The following is a 16102-nucleotide window of genomic DNA, read 5'->3' as shown; positions in this document are numbered from 1 at the left end:
CTAATCCCTGTCTCTGTGTCGCCATGTCCTAATCCCTGTCTCTGTGTCGCTATGTCCTAATCCCTGTCTCTGTGTTGCCATGTCCTAATCCCTGTCTCTGTGTTGCCATGTCCTAATCCCTGTCTCTGTGTTGCCATGTCCTAATCCCTGTCTCTGTGTCGCCATGTCCTAATCCCTGTCTCTGTGTCGCCATGTCCCTAATCCCTGTCTCTGTGTCGCCATGTCCCTAATCCCTGTCTCTGTGTTGCCATGTCCTAATCCCTGTCTCTGTGTTTTCCAGTGAGACCCAGTGATGACGAGGACCAACAGGAGAAGGCTCTGTCCCAGGCGTATGATGCCATGCCAGACGGCCGCTCCCCACTCGACATCCTCAGGAAGAGAGAAGAGAGACGACACATCGGTGAGGCTCAAAACCCAATGCTGTGTTTACACAGGTCCTTTACTATGTGGTTGAGGTCCTAGATACATTCATTATATAGTCCCTGACTGGCTGGACTCTACACACTGACAGTCAGGTATATAGTCCCTGACTGTCTGGACTCTACACACTGACAGTCAGGCACATAGTCCCTGACTGTCTGGACTCTACACACTGACTGTCAGGCATATAGTCCCTGACTGTCTGGACTCTACACACTGACAGTCAGGTATATAGTCCCTGGCTGTCTGGACTCTACACACTGACAGTCGGGCATATAGTCCCTGACTGTCTGGACTCTACACACTGACTGTCAGGCATATAGTCCATGACTGTCTGGACTCTACACGCTGACAGTCAGGTATATAGTCCCTGACTGTCTGGACTCTACACGCTGACTGTCAGGCATATAGTCCCTGACTGTCTGGACTCTACACACTGACAGTCAGGCATATAGTCCCTGACTGTCTGGACTCTACACGCTGACTGTCAGGCATATAGTCCCTGACTGTCTGGACTCTACACACTGACTGTCAGGCATATAGTCCCTGACTGTCTGGACTCTACACACTGACAGTCAGGCATATAGTCCCTGACTGTCTGGACTCTACACACTGACTGTCGGGTATATAGTCCCTGACTGTCTGGACTCTACACACTGACTGTCAGGTATATAGTCCCTGACTGTCTGGACTCTACGCACTGATAGGCAGGCATATAGTCCCTGACTGTCTGGACTCTACACCATGTTATCACCTGGTACCAGGTGTATGTTACCGTGTTATCACCTGGTACCAGGTGTATGTTACCGTGTTATCACCTGGTACCAGGTGTATGTTATCACCTGGTACCAGGTGTATGTTACCGTGTTATCACCTGGTACCAGGTGTATGTTACCGTGTTATCACCTGGTGCGCCGTGTGTATAACCGTGTTATCACCTGGTGCCCGTGTATATTAGCCGTGTTATCACCTGGTACCATATGGTCTGAGTCTTAATAGAATCCATTTAGTTTTTACCAGTATACTTACTCACCTGTCTTAATGACTCTTCCTCTCTCCACCCTCTACCTCTACTCCCCTCTCCTCCACCTCCCCTCTACTTCCCACTCCTCCTCCACCTCCCCTCTCCTCCCCCAGGTAAGGCCCACCTGCGGAGGGCTGTGATGGGTCATGAGGAGGGTCTGAGGATCCATAGTCTGTGTCGTCACCTCCGGAAGCTAGATGTGCTCCAGGACATCCTGCAGGCCAGTCACAAACGCTCCCTGGCCAAGTTCAAAGACAACGACCGAGAAGACGAGTTCACAGACTACCTGGAGGCTCCAGACATTATCTGTGAGTCAATCAATCAATCAAATGTATTTGTGAAGCACCAGACATCGTCTGTAAGTGAACCTCTTATTGGGAACTCAACCAACCAATCAATCAATCAACCAATCAATAAACCTTATTTAAAAGCATTTTTACATGATCATCAGCTCTGGTTACACATTACTGTTGATTCAATACAACTGACTGTCAAATGTACTTCCTGTCATTGGAGAGAGAGAGAGAGGGTCTGACTGTTGGACCTCATTAGAATTGGTAGGTTCCATTGGTGGTCTGGATTGTAAGACTAGACATAACACGTAACTTCCTGATTGTTCTCATGTGAAATAACATTCAACAACCTAATAACCTTTTAGACAGTTGTTTAGTAGGTCCAGGATGTTGTGATGATGTAATGTTTACAGTGTGGTCATGTGCTCCCTGTAGTGCTGTACTCCAGAGGAGGTTGCCAGGTTGGGTTGTTGTGCTGTACTCCAGAGGAGGTTGCCAGGTTGGGTTGTTGTGGTAATATAAACAGAACTGTTTTCCCTCCTCAGCTAAAACGGAGCACAAAGCAGAGATGGAAACGCCCATGGCCACTAAGGTGAAAGTCACAGACTTTTTCCGGAGGCTGGTATGTGGGTTACTAATTTTTTTAACGTTCTAACATTTCAGGGCCGCTGTCCCGGACACCGATTTTTAAAACCTAGTCCTGGACTATGAAGCTTGGTGAATGGAGAATCACAAGTGACTCTTAGACTCCTTTAATAGTCTGGGACTAAGATTCATCTGTGTCCGGGAAACCGGCCCGTCATGTAAAGTGTCTATGGTTTATTCAGGAATTGGCATTACAAAGCTCTGGATTTGTGTTTTAAAAACAGTTCAAATCAGTTCAACTTTCTCTGAACACCCAGATGGTGTGGTGCTGTTTCCTGAATCCAACCCAAACAGAACCACTATGGCAGTACTAACATTAACCCTGGAGACAGTGATCCAACAGAACCACTATGGCAGTACTAACATTAACCCTGGAGACAGTGATCCAACAGAACCACTATGGCAGTACTAACATTAACCCTGGAGACAGTGATCCAACAGAACCACTATGGCAGTACTAACATTAACCCTGGAGACAGTGGTCCAACAGAACCACTATGGCAGTACTAACATTAACCCTGGAGACAGTGATCCAACAGAACCACTATGGCAGTACTAACATTAACCCTGGAGACAGTGATCCAACAGAACCACTATGGCAGTACTAACATTAACCCTGGAGACAGTGATCCAACAGAACCACTATGGCAGTACTAGCATTAACCCTGGAGACAGTGATCCAACAGAACCACTATGGCAGTACTAACATTAACCCTGGAGACAGTGGTCCAACAGAACCACTATGGCAGTACTAACATTAACCCTGGAGACAGTGATCCAACAGAACCACTATGGCAGTACTAACATTAACCCTGGAGACAGTGATCCAACAGAACCACTATGGCAGTACTAACATTAACCCTGGAGACAGTGATCCAACAGAACCACTATGGCAGTACTAGCATTAACCCTGGAGACAGTGATCCAACAGAACCACTATGGCAGTACTAACATTAACCCTGGAGACAGTGGTCCAACAGAACCACTATGGCAGTACTAACATTAACCCTGGAGACAGTGATCCAACAGAACCACTATGGCAGTACTAACATTAACCCTGGAGACAGTGATCCAACAGAACCACTATGGCAGTACTAACATTAACCCTGGAGACAGTGATCCAACAGAACCACTATGGCAGTACTAACATTAACCCTGGAGACAGTGATCCAACAGAACCACTATGGCAGTACTAACATTAACCCTGGAGACAGTGATCCAACAGAACCACTATGGCAGTACTAACATTAACCCTGGAGACAGTGATCCAACAGAACCACTATGGCAGTACTAACATTAACCCTGGAGACAGTGATCCAACAGAACGGGTCAACTCTAGGTCATTAACAGTGGTGTTGAACTCTGTTAAAACGCCTCTTTACTCAGTCACCTTGTCTTGGTGAATCAATAACATTAACAATGGTGGTGTCCCAAACAACCCCTCATCTATTCACTACATAGTGCCCTACCTTTGACCAGGCCCCATAGTGCCCTTTGACCAGGCCCCATAGTGCCCTACCTTTGACCAGGCCCCATAGTGCCCTTTGACCAGGCCCCATAGTGCCCTACCTTTGACCAGGCCCCATAGTGCCCTACCTTTGACCAGGCCCCATAGTGCCCTACCTTTGACCAGGCCCCATAGTGCCCTTCCTTTGACCAGGCCCCATAGTGCCCTACCTTTGACCAGGCCCCATAGTGCCCTACCTTTGACCAGGCCCCATAGTGCCCTACCTTTGACCAGGCTCCATAGTACCCTTCCTTTGACCAGGCCCCATTGTACCATTTGGGATGCACACTGTCAGTCCTATCCAGGTTGGGGTGTCCATGGTAAGTTTTCATAATAACCTGTCGCCCCCCCCCCTCCAGGGTCCTCTGTCAGTGTTCTCTGCTAAGCTACGCTGGACAGCTCCTCACACCGTCAGGTTGAGGCTGGAGGACAGAGACCTGGGCTTCACCCTGAGAGGAGACCCTGTACCTGTACAGGTCACCTCCCTGGACCCACTCTGCCCTGCCGCTGTGAGTCTGCTATACTACTGGGGGGGAAGGGTTAGGCTGACGCACACTTGGGCTAATAGGGGGGAAGGGTCAGGCTGACGCACACTTAGGCTAAAGGGGGGAAGGGTTAGGCTGACGCACACTTAGGCTAAAGGGGGGAAGGGTTAGGCTGACGCACACTTGGGCTAAAGGGGGGAAGGGTTAGGCTGACGCACACTTGGGCTAAAGGGGGGAAGGGTTAGGCTGACGCACACTTGGGCTAAAGGGGGGGAAGGGTTAGGCTGACGCACACTTGGGCTAAAGGGGGGAAGGGTTAGGCTGACGCACACTTGGGCTAAAGGGGGGGGAAGGGTTAGGCTGACGCACACTTGGGCTAAAGGGGGGGAAGGGTTAGGCTGACGCACACTTGGGCTAAAGGGGGGGAAGGGTTAGGCTGACGCACACTTGGGCTAAAGGGGGGGAAGGGTTAGGCTGACGCACACTTTGGCTAATGGGGGGGAAGGGTTAGGCTGACGCACACTTGGGCTAAAGGGGGGGAAGGGTTAGGCTGACGCACACTTTGGCTAAAGGGGGGGAAGGGTTAGGCTGACGCACACTTGGGCTAAAGGGGGGAAGGGTTAGGCTGACACACACTTGGGCTAAAGGGGGGAAGGGTTAGGCTGACGCACACTTGGGCTAAAGGGGGGGAAGGGTTAGGCTGACGCACACTTGGGCTAAAGGAGAAGGGTTTTGTGCTTAGGGTCGTAGTCCTGTTAGAAGGTGAACCTTCGCCCCAGTCTGAGGTCCTGAATTCTGGAGCAGGTTTTCATCAAGGATCCATATGTACTTTGCTCCGTTCATCTTTCCCTCGATTCTGACTAGTCTCTCAGTCCCTGCCGCTGAAAAACATCCCCACAGCATGATGCTGCCACCACCATGCTTCACCGTAGGGATGGTGCCAGGTTTCCTCCAGACGTGATGCTTGCCATTCAGGCCAAAGAGTTCAATCTTGGTTTCATCAGACCAGAGAATCTTGTTTCTCATGATCTGAATGTCCTTTTGTTGCCTTTTGGCAAACTCCAAGTGGGCTGTCATGTGAATTTTACTGAGGACTGGCTTCCGTCTGGCCACTCTACCATAAAGGCCTGATTGGTGGAGTGCTGCAGAGATGGTTGTCCTTCTGGAAGGTTCTCCCATCTCCACAGAGGAACTCTGGAGCTCTGTCAGTGACCATCAGGTGCTTGGTCACCTCCCTGACCAAGGCCCTTGTCCCCCGATTGTTCAGTTTGGCCGGGTCAAAGGGTCTGAATAGTTTCTGAATACACTGTATATCCCCCCCACTAGTACTGTAATGAAGACCGCTTCTCCATCCCAGAGGGGAAATCAATCATTTCCAGGGGTATTTAATAGTCTGGTCGACCTAAATGCCAGAACTGAACAAGAAACGGTCAACCAGTGAAGAACAAACACCATTGTAAATACAACCCATATTCATGTTTTCTTTAGTTTCCCTTTTGTACTTTTAACTATTTGCACATCGTTACAACACTGTAAATAGACATTTATATGACATTTTGAAATGTCTCTCTTCCTATGGAACTTAATGTTACTGGTCAGTTTTTATTGTTTATTTCACTTTTGATTATGTTTTATTTCAGTTGCTTTGTAAAATGTTAACACGTTTCCCATGTCAATAAAGCCCATTGAATTGAGGGAGAGACCTATTTAGGGTGCCATTTCAGACAGCCAGTGTTATTTCTGGGACTGACCCCCCCCTCCCCCCCTTGTTACAAACCTCCTTCCACCTGTTGTTCATGACTAAATGTTGTCATCTCTCCGTTACCAGGTCGACGGGCTGAAAGAGGGGGACTACATTGTTGCCGTGGGAGACGCGGACTGTAAGTGGATGGTGGTGAGCGAGGTGATGCGGCTGCTGAAGGATGTGGACGAGGACGGCATCGACATCCGCGTTGTCAGCTTGATGGACAGCGTTCTGCCCATGGTAAGGTCCGCCCTCTGGCTCTGATTGGCTCCTGAGGAAGCCTGGAAGGTCCTTATTGGCTCCTGAGGAAGCCTGGTGGAAGGTCCTTATTGGCTCCTGAGGAAGCATGGTGGAAGGTCCTTATTGGCTCCTGAGGAAGCCTGGTGGAAGGTCCTTATTGGCTCCTGAGGAAGCCTGGTGGAAGGTCCTTATTGGCTCCTGAGGAAGCCTGGTGGAAGGTCCTTATTGGCTCCTGAGAAAGCCTGGTGGAAGGACCTTATTGCCTCCTGATGAAGCCTGGTGGAAGGTCCTTATTGGCTCCTGATGAAGCCTGGTGGAAGGTCCTTATTGGCTCCTGATGAAGCCTGGTGGAAGGTCCTTATTGGCTCCTGATGAAGCCTGGTGGAAGGTCCTTATTGGCTCCTGATGAAACCTGGTGGAAGGTCCTTATTGGCTCCTGATGAAACCTGGTGGAAGGTCCTTATTGGCTCCTGAGGAAACCTGGTGGAAGGTCCTTATTGGCTCCTGAGGAAACCTGGTGGAAGGTCCTTATTGGCTCCTGAGGAAGCCTGGTGGAAGGTCCTTATTGGCTCCTGAGGAAGCCTGGTGGAAGGTCCTTATTGGCTCCTGAGGAAGCCTGGTGGAAGGTCCTTATTGGCTCCTGAGGAAGCCTGGTGGAAGGTCCTTATTGGCTCCTGAGGAAGCCTGGTGGAAGGTCCTTATTGGCTCCTGAGGAAGCCTGGTGGAAGGTCCTTATTGGCTCCTGAGGAAGCCTGGAAGGTCACCCTTTCTGTTTCCTCAGTTGTGACCGACAGGCGATGGCAGATACATTGCGTTATGCATTAAGTTGTTATCAGTGCTGTCGAACTCTCAGCTCTCGATGAGGAGGAGTTCCTCTCGTTGTCAGCTTGGTGATCACATACTGAAGGTGCAGTTTCCCATCTGAAAGGGCTCTTTTTTTCATTTAGTCAAATGGGTAACTACTGCAGGAAGCTTTTATATTGTGTGACAATAACCATATTTTGGGGGATTTAAAAAAACAACTCAGTTTCACTCATTGAAGTAGAAATTAGAAATGTTTAGTCTTTAACTGTCGTAATATCCTTTCTCGCTCTCTCCCTCCCCTTCTCTCTCTCCCTCCCCTTCTCTCCCTCCCTCCCCTTCTCTCCCTCCCTCCCCCTCTCTCTCTCTCTCCCTCCCTCCCCTTCTCTCTCTCTCTCCCTCCCTCCCCTTCTCTCTCTCTCTCTCCCTCCCTCCCCTTCTCTCTCTCTCTCTCCCTCCCTCCCCTTCTCTCTCTCTCTCTCCCTCCCTCCCCTTCTCTCTCTCTCTCTCTCTCTCCCTCCCTCCCTCCCCTTCTCCCTCATCTTCCTCCCCTCAGCCCACTAAGAGTGCCACGTACTGCGGAGGTATCGCTAAGACCTACTCCATGATCTGCCTGGCCTTCGACGACGACAAGAGCCCCAAGGGCCGCAAGGTGGCCAAGAAGGGCTCCTTCCTGTCGTGGGGCGTGAAGAACCATCTGAAAAGCTCCAGCACCCTTAGCCTCCCCACCGCGGACTATTCTGGAACACTACCTTGGAACAAACCCTGCCCCACCTTCCCTTCCTCCAGCTCCTACAACAACCCTGCTCTTTACTAGAGGAGGATACATTACTGGACTGTACACACACACTCTACTGGGTTAGAGAATACTGTGTTAAGGTCTCAATGGGCACTTTATTCCCCATATAGTGCACTACTTTTGGAGGTCTATGGGCTCTGGTCTAAAGTAGTGCACTATATAGGGAATAGGGTGCCCATTGTGGAGCAGCCTGAGAACCCACGATGTGTTGCAGTAAAGTCACAGGTTTGCACGGTCAGTAAAGTCACAGGTTTGCACGGTCAGTAAAGGCACAGGTTTGCACGGTCAGTAAAGTCACAGGTTTGCACGGTCAGTAAAGTCACAGGTTTGCACGGTCAGTAAAGTCACAGGTTTGCACGGTCAGTAAAGTCACAGGTTTACACAGTCATAGCCCGCTGTGCTATTTACACATTAGAGTAGTGCTCTCTGTTGTTGCTGCCCTGTGCGTTGCTTCTCAGAGTTGGGACACGGTTATGGGGAGGGAGGAGGAGGAGAGGCTGTAGTGTTACACAGCAGGACTGACTGGTTTGGTCTGGCTATGTTACAGTGTAATTAGCTCCACTAGTCCATATGTCACCCCTATGTATGTACTGGCTGTATTTTTACCTTCCATACCTTTTTAAACTGAAGGACTTTATAGAATGACATGGATCAGTGATTGGCTGATTTATCTGGATCCGTGATTGGCTGATTTATCTGGATCTGTGATTGGCTGATTTATCTGGATCTGTGATTGGCTGTTATCTGTGTAGGTGGATTATTGACAACACAAAACACATTTTAACTGGAAAACAAATGTATATACAACAGGAACACCTGCTCTTTCCATGACAGACTGACCAGGTGAATCCAGGTGAAATCTATGATCCCTTATTGATGTCGCTTGTTAAATCCACTTCAATCAGTGTAGATGAAGGGGAGGAGACGGGTTAAAGAAGGATTTTTAAGCCTTGAGACAATTGAGACATGGATTGTGTATGTGTCATTCAGAGGGTGAATGGGCAAGACAAAATATTTAAGTGCTTTTGAACTGGGTATGGTAGTAGGTGCCGGGGCGCACCGGTTTGTGTCAAGAACTTCAACGCTGCTGGGTTTTTCACACTCAACAGTTTTCCGTGTGTATCAAGAATGGTCCACCACCCAAAGAACATCCAGCCAACTTGACACAACTGTGGGAAGCATTGGAGTCAACATGGGCCAGCATCCCTGTGGAACGCTTTCGACACCTTGTAGAGTCCATGCCCCGACACGTTGAGGCTATTGAGGCTGTTCTGACCCGTTGAGGCTGTTCTGACCCGTTGAGGCTGTTCTGACCCGTTGAGGCTGTTCTGACACGTTGAGGCTGTTCTGACCCATTGAGGCTGTTCTGAGGGTAAAAGGGGGGGGGGGTAACTCTATATTAGGAAGGTGTTCTTAATGTTTTGTCTACTCGGTGTGTACAACGGTGATATTCTAATGTAAAACATGTCAAGTTATACTATGTAGATATCCCACTATGTAGAAGGTGAAGGATGTAACTCTTGAACCAGGAAGTGATACGTCTGTAGTGAGTGTGTGATAGACTAACACAATGCGCTGTAAACTGATGAAAATAGATTTCTTTATTTTTTTGTATTTTTGTGTCATTTCTTGTTAAGACAATTACTGTGGTTGATATGAAGGAATATTGTGTGTGGTGGGCTGTTCTGATGTAGGCCCTGTGAGATTTGATTGGCATGTCAGGGGAGGGAGGGAGAGGAGGGGGAGAGAGGGGAAAGAGGGGGCCTGAGTTAAGGGGGAAAAGAGGGATGGAGAGGGGGCCTGGGTTGAGGGATGGAGAGGGGGCCTGAGTTGAGGGGAAAAGAGGTAGGGATGGAGAGTGGGCCTGAGTTGAGGGGAAAAGAGGTAGGGATGGAGAGTGGGCCTGGGTTGAGGGGGAAAAGAGGGATGAGAGTGGGCCTGGGTTGAGGGGGAAAAGAGGGATGAGAGGGGGCCTGGGTTGAGGGGGGGGAAAGAGGGATGGAGAGGGGGCCTGGGTTGAGGGGAAAAGAGGTAGGGATGGAGAGTGGGCCTGGGTTGAGGGGGGAAAAGAGGGAGGGATGGAGAGGGGGCCTGGGTTGAGGGGGAAAAGAGGGAGGGATGGAGAGGGGGCCTGAGCAGTGTAATAAACCAAAAACCTCTGGGCCATCAAGACATAACTCTCACCTAAGCTTCTGCCATATTGTAATAGTGAGTTCTAACAAGCCTTTAAATGAAACTGGTCGTAGTGGAACAGTAATATCCATCCCCCTCCTCCTGTACTGCTGACCGGCAGCCATTTTAATGACAACAGTAATATCCATCCCCCTCCTCCTATACTGCTGACCGGCAGCCATTTTAATGACAACAGTAATATCCATCCCCCTCCTCCTGTACTGCTGACCGGCAGCCATTTTAATGACAACAGTAATATCCATCCCCCTCCTCCGGTACTGCTGACCGGCAGCCATCCCCCTCCTCCGGTACTGCTGACCGGCAGCCATCCCCCTCCTCCGGTACTGCTGACCGGCAGCCATCCCCCTCCTCCTGTACTGCTGACCGGCAGCCATCCCCCTCCTCCGGTACTGCTGACCGGCAGCCATCCCCCTCCTCCTGTACTGCTGACCGGCAGCCATCCCCCTCCTCCTGTACTGCTGACCGGCAGCCATCCCCCTCCTCCTGTACTGCTGACCGGCAGCCATCCCCCTCCTCCTGTACTGCTGACCGGCAGCCATCCCCCTCCTCCTGTACTGCTGACCGGCAGCCATCCCCCTCCTCCTGTACTGCTGACCGGCAGCCATCCCCCTCCTCCTGTACTGCTGACCGGCAGCCATCCCCCTCCTCCGGTACTGCTGACCGGCAGCCATCCCCCTCCTCCTGTACTGCTGACTGGCAGCCATCCCCCTCCTCCTGTACTGCTGACCGGCAGCCATCCCCCTCCTCCTGTACTGCTGACCGGCAGCCATCCCCCTCCTCCGGTACTGCTGACCGGCAGCCATCCCCCTCCTCCTGTACTGCTGACCGGCAGCCATCCCCCTCCTCCTGTACTGCTGACCGGCAGCCATCCCCCTCCTCCTGTACTGCTGACCGGCAGCCATCCCCCTCCTCCTGTACTGCTGACCGGCAGCCATCCCCCTCCTCCTGTACTGCTGACCGGCAGCCATCCCCCTCCTCCGGTACTGCTGACCGGCAGCCATCCCCCTCCTCCTGTACTGCTGACCGGCAGCCATCCCCCTCCTCCTGTACTGCTGACCGGCAGCCATCCCCCTCCTCCGGTACTGCTGACCGGCAGCCATCCCCCTCCTCCTGTACTGCTGACCGGCAGCCATTTTAATGACAACCTTTTCCGGTAGAGAAGGAGGAGAAGGAGAACTCTCCCTACCAGCAGACAGCTGTGGTTATATCTCTGTGAATGTTTGTGTGATATTTGCTGTAAACAATGAAGGATATTTTGTAAAAGGGAAAGACTGGTTGTGTTGTCTGTTTTTTTTCAGTGTCAGTGTATTGCAGATGCTAACGTTAATATAATAGTATACGACAGGTTAATGTTAGTATAATAGTGTACAACAGGTTAATGTTAGTATAATAGTATACGACAGGTTAATGTTAGTATCGCTAAGCCTGGGTTCCATCAAAGGGAACAATCCCTGTTTGATTCCACCATTGTGATTCTACTGGTTTCTACTGGTCTCTACTGGTTTCTATTTGTCTCTATTGGTTTCTATTGGTCTCTACTGGTTTCTATTGGTCTCTACTGGTCTCTATTGGTTTCTACTAGTCTCTACTGGTCTCTACTGGATGTACACCTGTACACTGCAGTGTTGCACTCTTTCATTATCTACAAAGTAGATTATTATACGTTTGATAATCAAATTATTTCTGTAATAAAAAAACAAAGAATAAAAACATCTGAATATCTATGTGTGTACATTGTAAAGCGTTTGTAGACGGTAAAAGCTTTGTAGACGGTAAAAGCTTTGTAGACGGTAAAGTTGTAAAGTCTGTTGGCTGTTGTAATGTATTTTCTGAGATCATTGTCTTCAAAGGTGTATGTAAAAAATATATATATATTTTCACTGTGTTTAATCTTCTTTCAGGAAATGCCACTCGTGGCTTCCTGAATTCTACCTGCATATGCAGGTCATAGGTACTCGAGGTTTAGTTTGATTGTAACACACCTGTTGTACCTAGGACAGTCACAGTCCTTTTCTATTGCCCGTCGCATCTTTACTGAAGTCAATTGTGGCTAAAATAGTTGTTGTACAGTTTATAATGCTTGTGTAAACCGTACTACAACGACCAACTATTGCCTTGCTAGTACAGTTTATAATGTATCGCTGTCCTGCTCAGTTATGTTTAAATATAAAGTGATATTATTATGAAGGAAAATGAATTGAAGGGCATATTGACTTCATGTGTCTGTGAATTGATATGATTGAGTTGATACATTATTGTGAAGTATTAATCTGTTTTTCTGTTGGGAGGCATACAGTATACTGCATAATTATAAAGTATTAATAATCTGTTGGGAGGCTTACACTGTATATATATCTACAGCGTCCTCATGTTCTTCTACAGTGGCGTGCACCCAAAATGGCACCCTATTCCCTATATAGTGAGCCTATAGAGCGCTGGTTAGAAGTAGTTCACTCTACAGGGGATAGGAGGCCATTTTGGACGTAGCACTTGTTGTTCTCCTGTTGGTTTCCAAGGTTTCACTCTGTACCTACTTTCTTAGTGCACAATACAAATAGCCGTGGTGACAATGTCTTGCTGTTGATCAATGTACTATCGTTATTTTATCATCACGATGTACGTCTCTGTCAACTTAAATCTCAATAAACTATGGGAATAAACTGACTAGGTGAAGCGTCTGCCTTCCTTAGGGGAGATTACACCCGTAGTGGAGTGAGTTGGAGCAAAGTTTTATACGTTACAAAGACAAATCATTATTAAAAAACCTGGTTGTTTTGTATCCTAAATGCTGATCGGATGAACAGCGGTTCAAGCCGTGCTTTATTGGCCGTCACAGACGCACCTATTGCCTGCTAACAGGTCCATCTGAAAAATCACCGTGCCTCCTTTAAAAGGTACTGCGTGGTCAATATGAGGTCTGCATTGGCCCGCGCAGTATTTACGGTGATGTGGCCTCTGCAGAAATCAGGACGTTCGTACTTCTAGTGCTTCGCCTAGCGACGCGGAGCTGTTGTCAAGGAAGCGAGTTTGTGTTTCTACAGGACCTCCCGCCCTCACCTACCGTCAACCAATCATGTCAATGCGAAACTTATATTAAATCGTTCGCGTTGTTCCAAAATTTGCGAGGCGTCCAGCGATGCGGTACCGAGTTCAATTTGACCTCTGCATGGCTCCGGAGGCTCCGTGATTGCGTCACACCATTCGTACAGCGACTGCAGATCAACCATCAATTGGCTTTAAGAATATCATGTTCATGTCGCTGTCTGAATCATCTCTTGTATTGATCTCAACTCACACATTATTTCCCCTTGCTTCCAGCCTAGCATTTAGTTTGGTACAGGGGGGGTTAATATAAACCTAGCATTTAGTTTGGTACAGGGGGGTTAATATAAACCTAGCATTTAGTTTGGTAGGGGGGTTAATATAAACCTAGCATTTAGTTTGGTACAGGGGGGGTTAATATAAACCTAGCATTTAGTTTGGTACAGGGGGGGTTAATATAAACCTAGCATTTAGTTTGGTACAGGGGGGGTTAATATAAACCTAGCATTTAGTTTGGTACAGGGGGTTAATATAAACCTAGCATTTAGTTTGGTAGGGGGGTTAATATAAACCTAGCATTTAGTTTGGTACAGGGGGGGTTAATATAAACCTAGCATTTAGTTTGGTACAGGGGGGTTAATATAAACCTAGCATTTAGTTTGGTACAGGGGGGTTAATATAAACCTAGCATTTAGTTTGGTACAGGGGGGGTTAATATAAACCTAGCATTTAGTTTGGTACAGGGGGGGTTAATATAAACCTAGCATTTAGTTTGGTACAGTGGGGGTTAATATAAACCTAGCATTGTTTGGTACAGGGGGGGTTAATATAAACCTAGCATTTAGTTTGGTACAGTGGGGGTTAATATAAACCTAGCATTGTTTGGTACAGGGGGGTTAATATAAACCTAGCATTTAGTTTGGTACAGGGGGGGTTAATATAAACCTAGCATTTAGTTTGGTACAGGGGGGTTAATATAAACCTAGCATTTAGTTTGGTACAGGGGGGTTAATATAAACCTCGCTGTCTGCCTGTCCAACCACGGAAGAATGTTTGACTTTGAAATGTCGTAGTTTGTACCACAGTGAACAATGTCCAGACGAGAGGAGACAACTTGTTTTTTGAGCAAGTTGACATCGCATATCAATGTCATTATCATGAACATATCCAAGTAAATGCCAATAGTAAAAAAGCTGAAAGGAAAATGCAGTTAGTGTCCTGTGATTCCAGGTCCAATGTGTGACGGGGCAGTTAGCCCAAGTTGGCTAGCTAGCAGGTTATTCAGCCTGCATAGCAACCATTTGGTTAAGAACGGACCTTCCTTTTGCATAGCAACAACTATGCAAAAATAGTTAGAGACTGAGGCAGTGTTGTATCGTGAATACAGTCACAGGTAAAATAGCTTTGTCAACTCATTTACCTGGTGAATGTATTCATGATCAGTGCCTAAAACCAACACCTGACACCTGACAAATGGGGGGTAGATTTCGGCATAGGCCTCTTCGGAGGGTGCGAGCATTTCACTCGCATTTGTGAATAAAAGTCGTCAAAAACATGATCACATTTATAGTCAAATGCTGCAGTAGCTGTTTTCAAAGTATTTCCCCGTTTGTTTCATAGATGGTAAATTAATCGCACAAAGTCAAAGGACTACAACTCTTATAATATAGCCTATTGCTGCAAAAGAACAACGTGAAAGATTAAGTTTTAGAAGCGATGCGCACAGGCATCAAAGTCGGTCTAATTTACTTGAAACGAAAGTCTACTGAAGTGAGAATTTGTCCTTGTGTTTCTTGTCTATTTCGATTGTTTAGTTCACAAGCTAGGTTGATTTTCTATGTTTGAGGTTCAACCACAAGGGAAGAGAACAACTCTCCTGCTCGTCAGACTCGATCTCAAAGCCACAGACATGAATCTAGTCGCACTACCACGTACCCGACCGCCCTTAAAGGGGCAGGGGAACATTTTGGTCTCATCTGTGATACACTATTTTGGTTATAAGACTCACAAAAATATGAATTAAACAATATACCACATTAGTTACTTCTTACTGGTAATACATGTATTGCTTTAGAAACATTACAAAGCATGTTCATTCGTTTTTTTTGGTGTTTTGTTGGTGTAATTTTAGCAGCTAAAAATATTTTTTCGATTTTTAAATCTACCTGCCACAGTGGCTGCTGGATCCAAAAAGTTAATTGTATGCCCTGTTCATGATACCGCACTGCTTCTTGTGCCTTATTGCTTAATTAACATACCTCCCATGTTTATTGCAGTGGTGGGAAAAGTACCTGATTGTCATACTTGAATAAAAGTAAAGATACCTTAATAGAAAATGACTCCAGTGAAAGTGAAAGCCTACTTGAAGTAAAACATACTACTTGGGTAAAAGTATTTGGTTTAAAATGTACTTATGGCTCAAAAGTAAATGTAATTGCTAAAATATACTGTACTTAAGTATCAAAAGTAAAAGTATAAATAATTTCAAATTCCTTTTCTTAAGCAAACCAGATGGCACATTTGTCTTTGTTTTTTTTAAATATACAGATAGCCAGGGGCACACTCCAACACTAGGACATCATTTACAAAGGAAGCATGTGTGTTTAGTGAGTCCGTCAGATCAGAGGCAGTAGGGATGACCTTGATAAGTGAGTGAATTTGACAATTTTCCAGTTTTGCTAAGCATTCCAAATGCAATTGTACCCTATTATTTATTTTTTTGACAACTTTATTTTACTTCACTTACATTCATAAACAAATATACTTTTTAATCCGTACATTTTCCCTGACATCCAATTTGTTTAGGAATGTAGTGAAGTAAAGTTCTGATAAATCAAGTACAGATAACCCCAAAGAACTACTTAAGTAGTACTTTAAAGTATGTTCCCTTAAGTACTTTATTCCACTGG

General features: G+C 47.2%; 2 protein-coding genes across 3 annotated transcripts in view; both read left to right on the top strand.

Moving 5' to 3' along the window:
- The window catches only part of rhpn2 (rhophilin, Rho GTPase binding protein 2), an 82980-nt gene extending 73299 nt beyond the window's left edge, over nucleotides 1-9681 (top strand). Inside the window, exons 10-15 of one of the 2 annotated variants that reach the window (XM_071400391.1) lie at nucleotides 281-400; nucleotides 1558-1752; nucleotides 2283-2329; nucleotides 4249-4398; nucleotides 6203-6358; nucleotides 7716-9681. In XM_071400391.1, coding sequence (XP_071256492.1) covers nucleotides 281-400; nucleotides 1558-1752; nucleotides 2283-2329; nucleotides 4249-4398; nucleotides 6203-6358; nucleotides 7716-7976 — 929 coding nt within the window. In that variant the 3' untranslated portion in view covers nucleotides 7977-9681. Of the gene's footprint in view, nucleotides 1-280; nucleotides 401-1557; nucleotides 1753-2282; nucleotides 2360-4248; nucleotides 4399-6202; nucleotides 6359-7715 lie in introns of both variants that reach the window. The other variant, XM_071400390.1, reaches the window with a different exon arrangement.
- Nucleotides 9682-9770: 89 nt separating this feature from the next.
- LOC139575143 (formin-2-like) lies at nucleotides 9771-12815 on the top strand. Its single transcript, XM_071400147.1, has 3 exons — nucleotides 9771-9842; nucleotides 10205-11496; nucleotides 11555-12815. Exons 1-2 carry the CDS (start codon nucleotides 9771-9773, stop codon nucleotides 11306-11308), a joined length of 1176 nt encoding a protein of 391 aa, XP_071256248.1. The 3' UTR covers nucleotides 11309-11496; nucleotides 11555-12815.
- The last annotated feature ends 3287 nt before the right edge of the window (nucleotides 12816-16102 follow it).

This window comes from Salvelinus alpinus, chromosome 5, assembly GCF_045679555.1.
Source record: "Salvelinus alpinus chromosome 5, SLU_Salpinus.1, whole genome shotgun sequence".
NCBI classification, from domain to species: Eukaryota; Metazoa; Chordata; class Actinopteri; order Salmoniformes; family Salmonidae; genus Salvelinus; species Salvelinus alpinus.
Note: the sequence above shows the minus strand (reverse complement) of the source record. Positions and strands in the feature narration are given on the sequence as shown.

Excerpts from the sequence above, each read along its gene's own strand:
- LOC139575143 (XM_071400147.1), top strand. The coding sequence starts at position 9,771 with ATGGAGAGGGGGCCTGAGTTGAGGGGAAAAGAGGTAGGGATGGAGAGT. Across the intron at positions 9,843-10,204 it reads CTGAGTTGAGGGGAAAAGAG|TGGAACAGTAATATCCATCC; the intron begins GTAGGGATGGAG and ends AACTGGTCGTAG.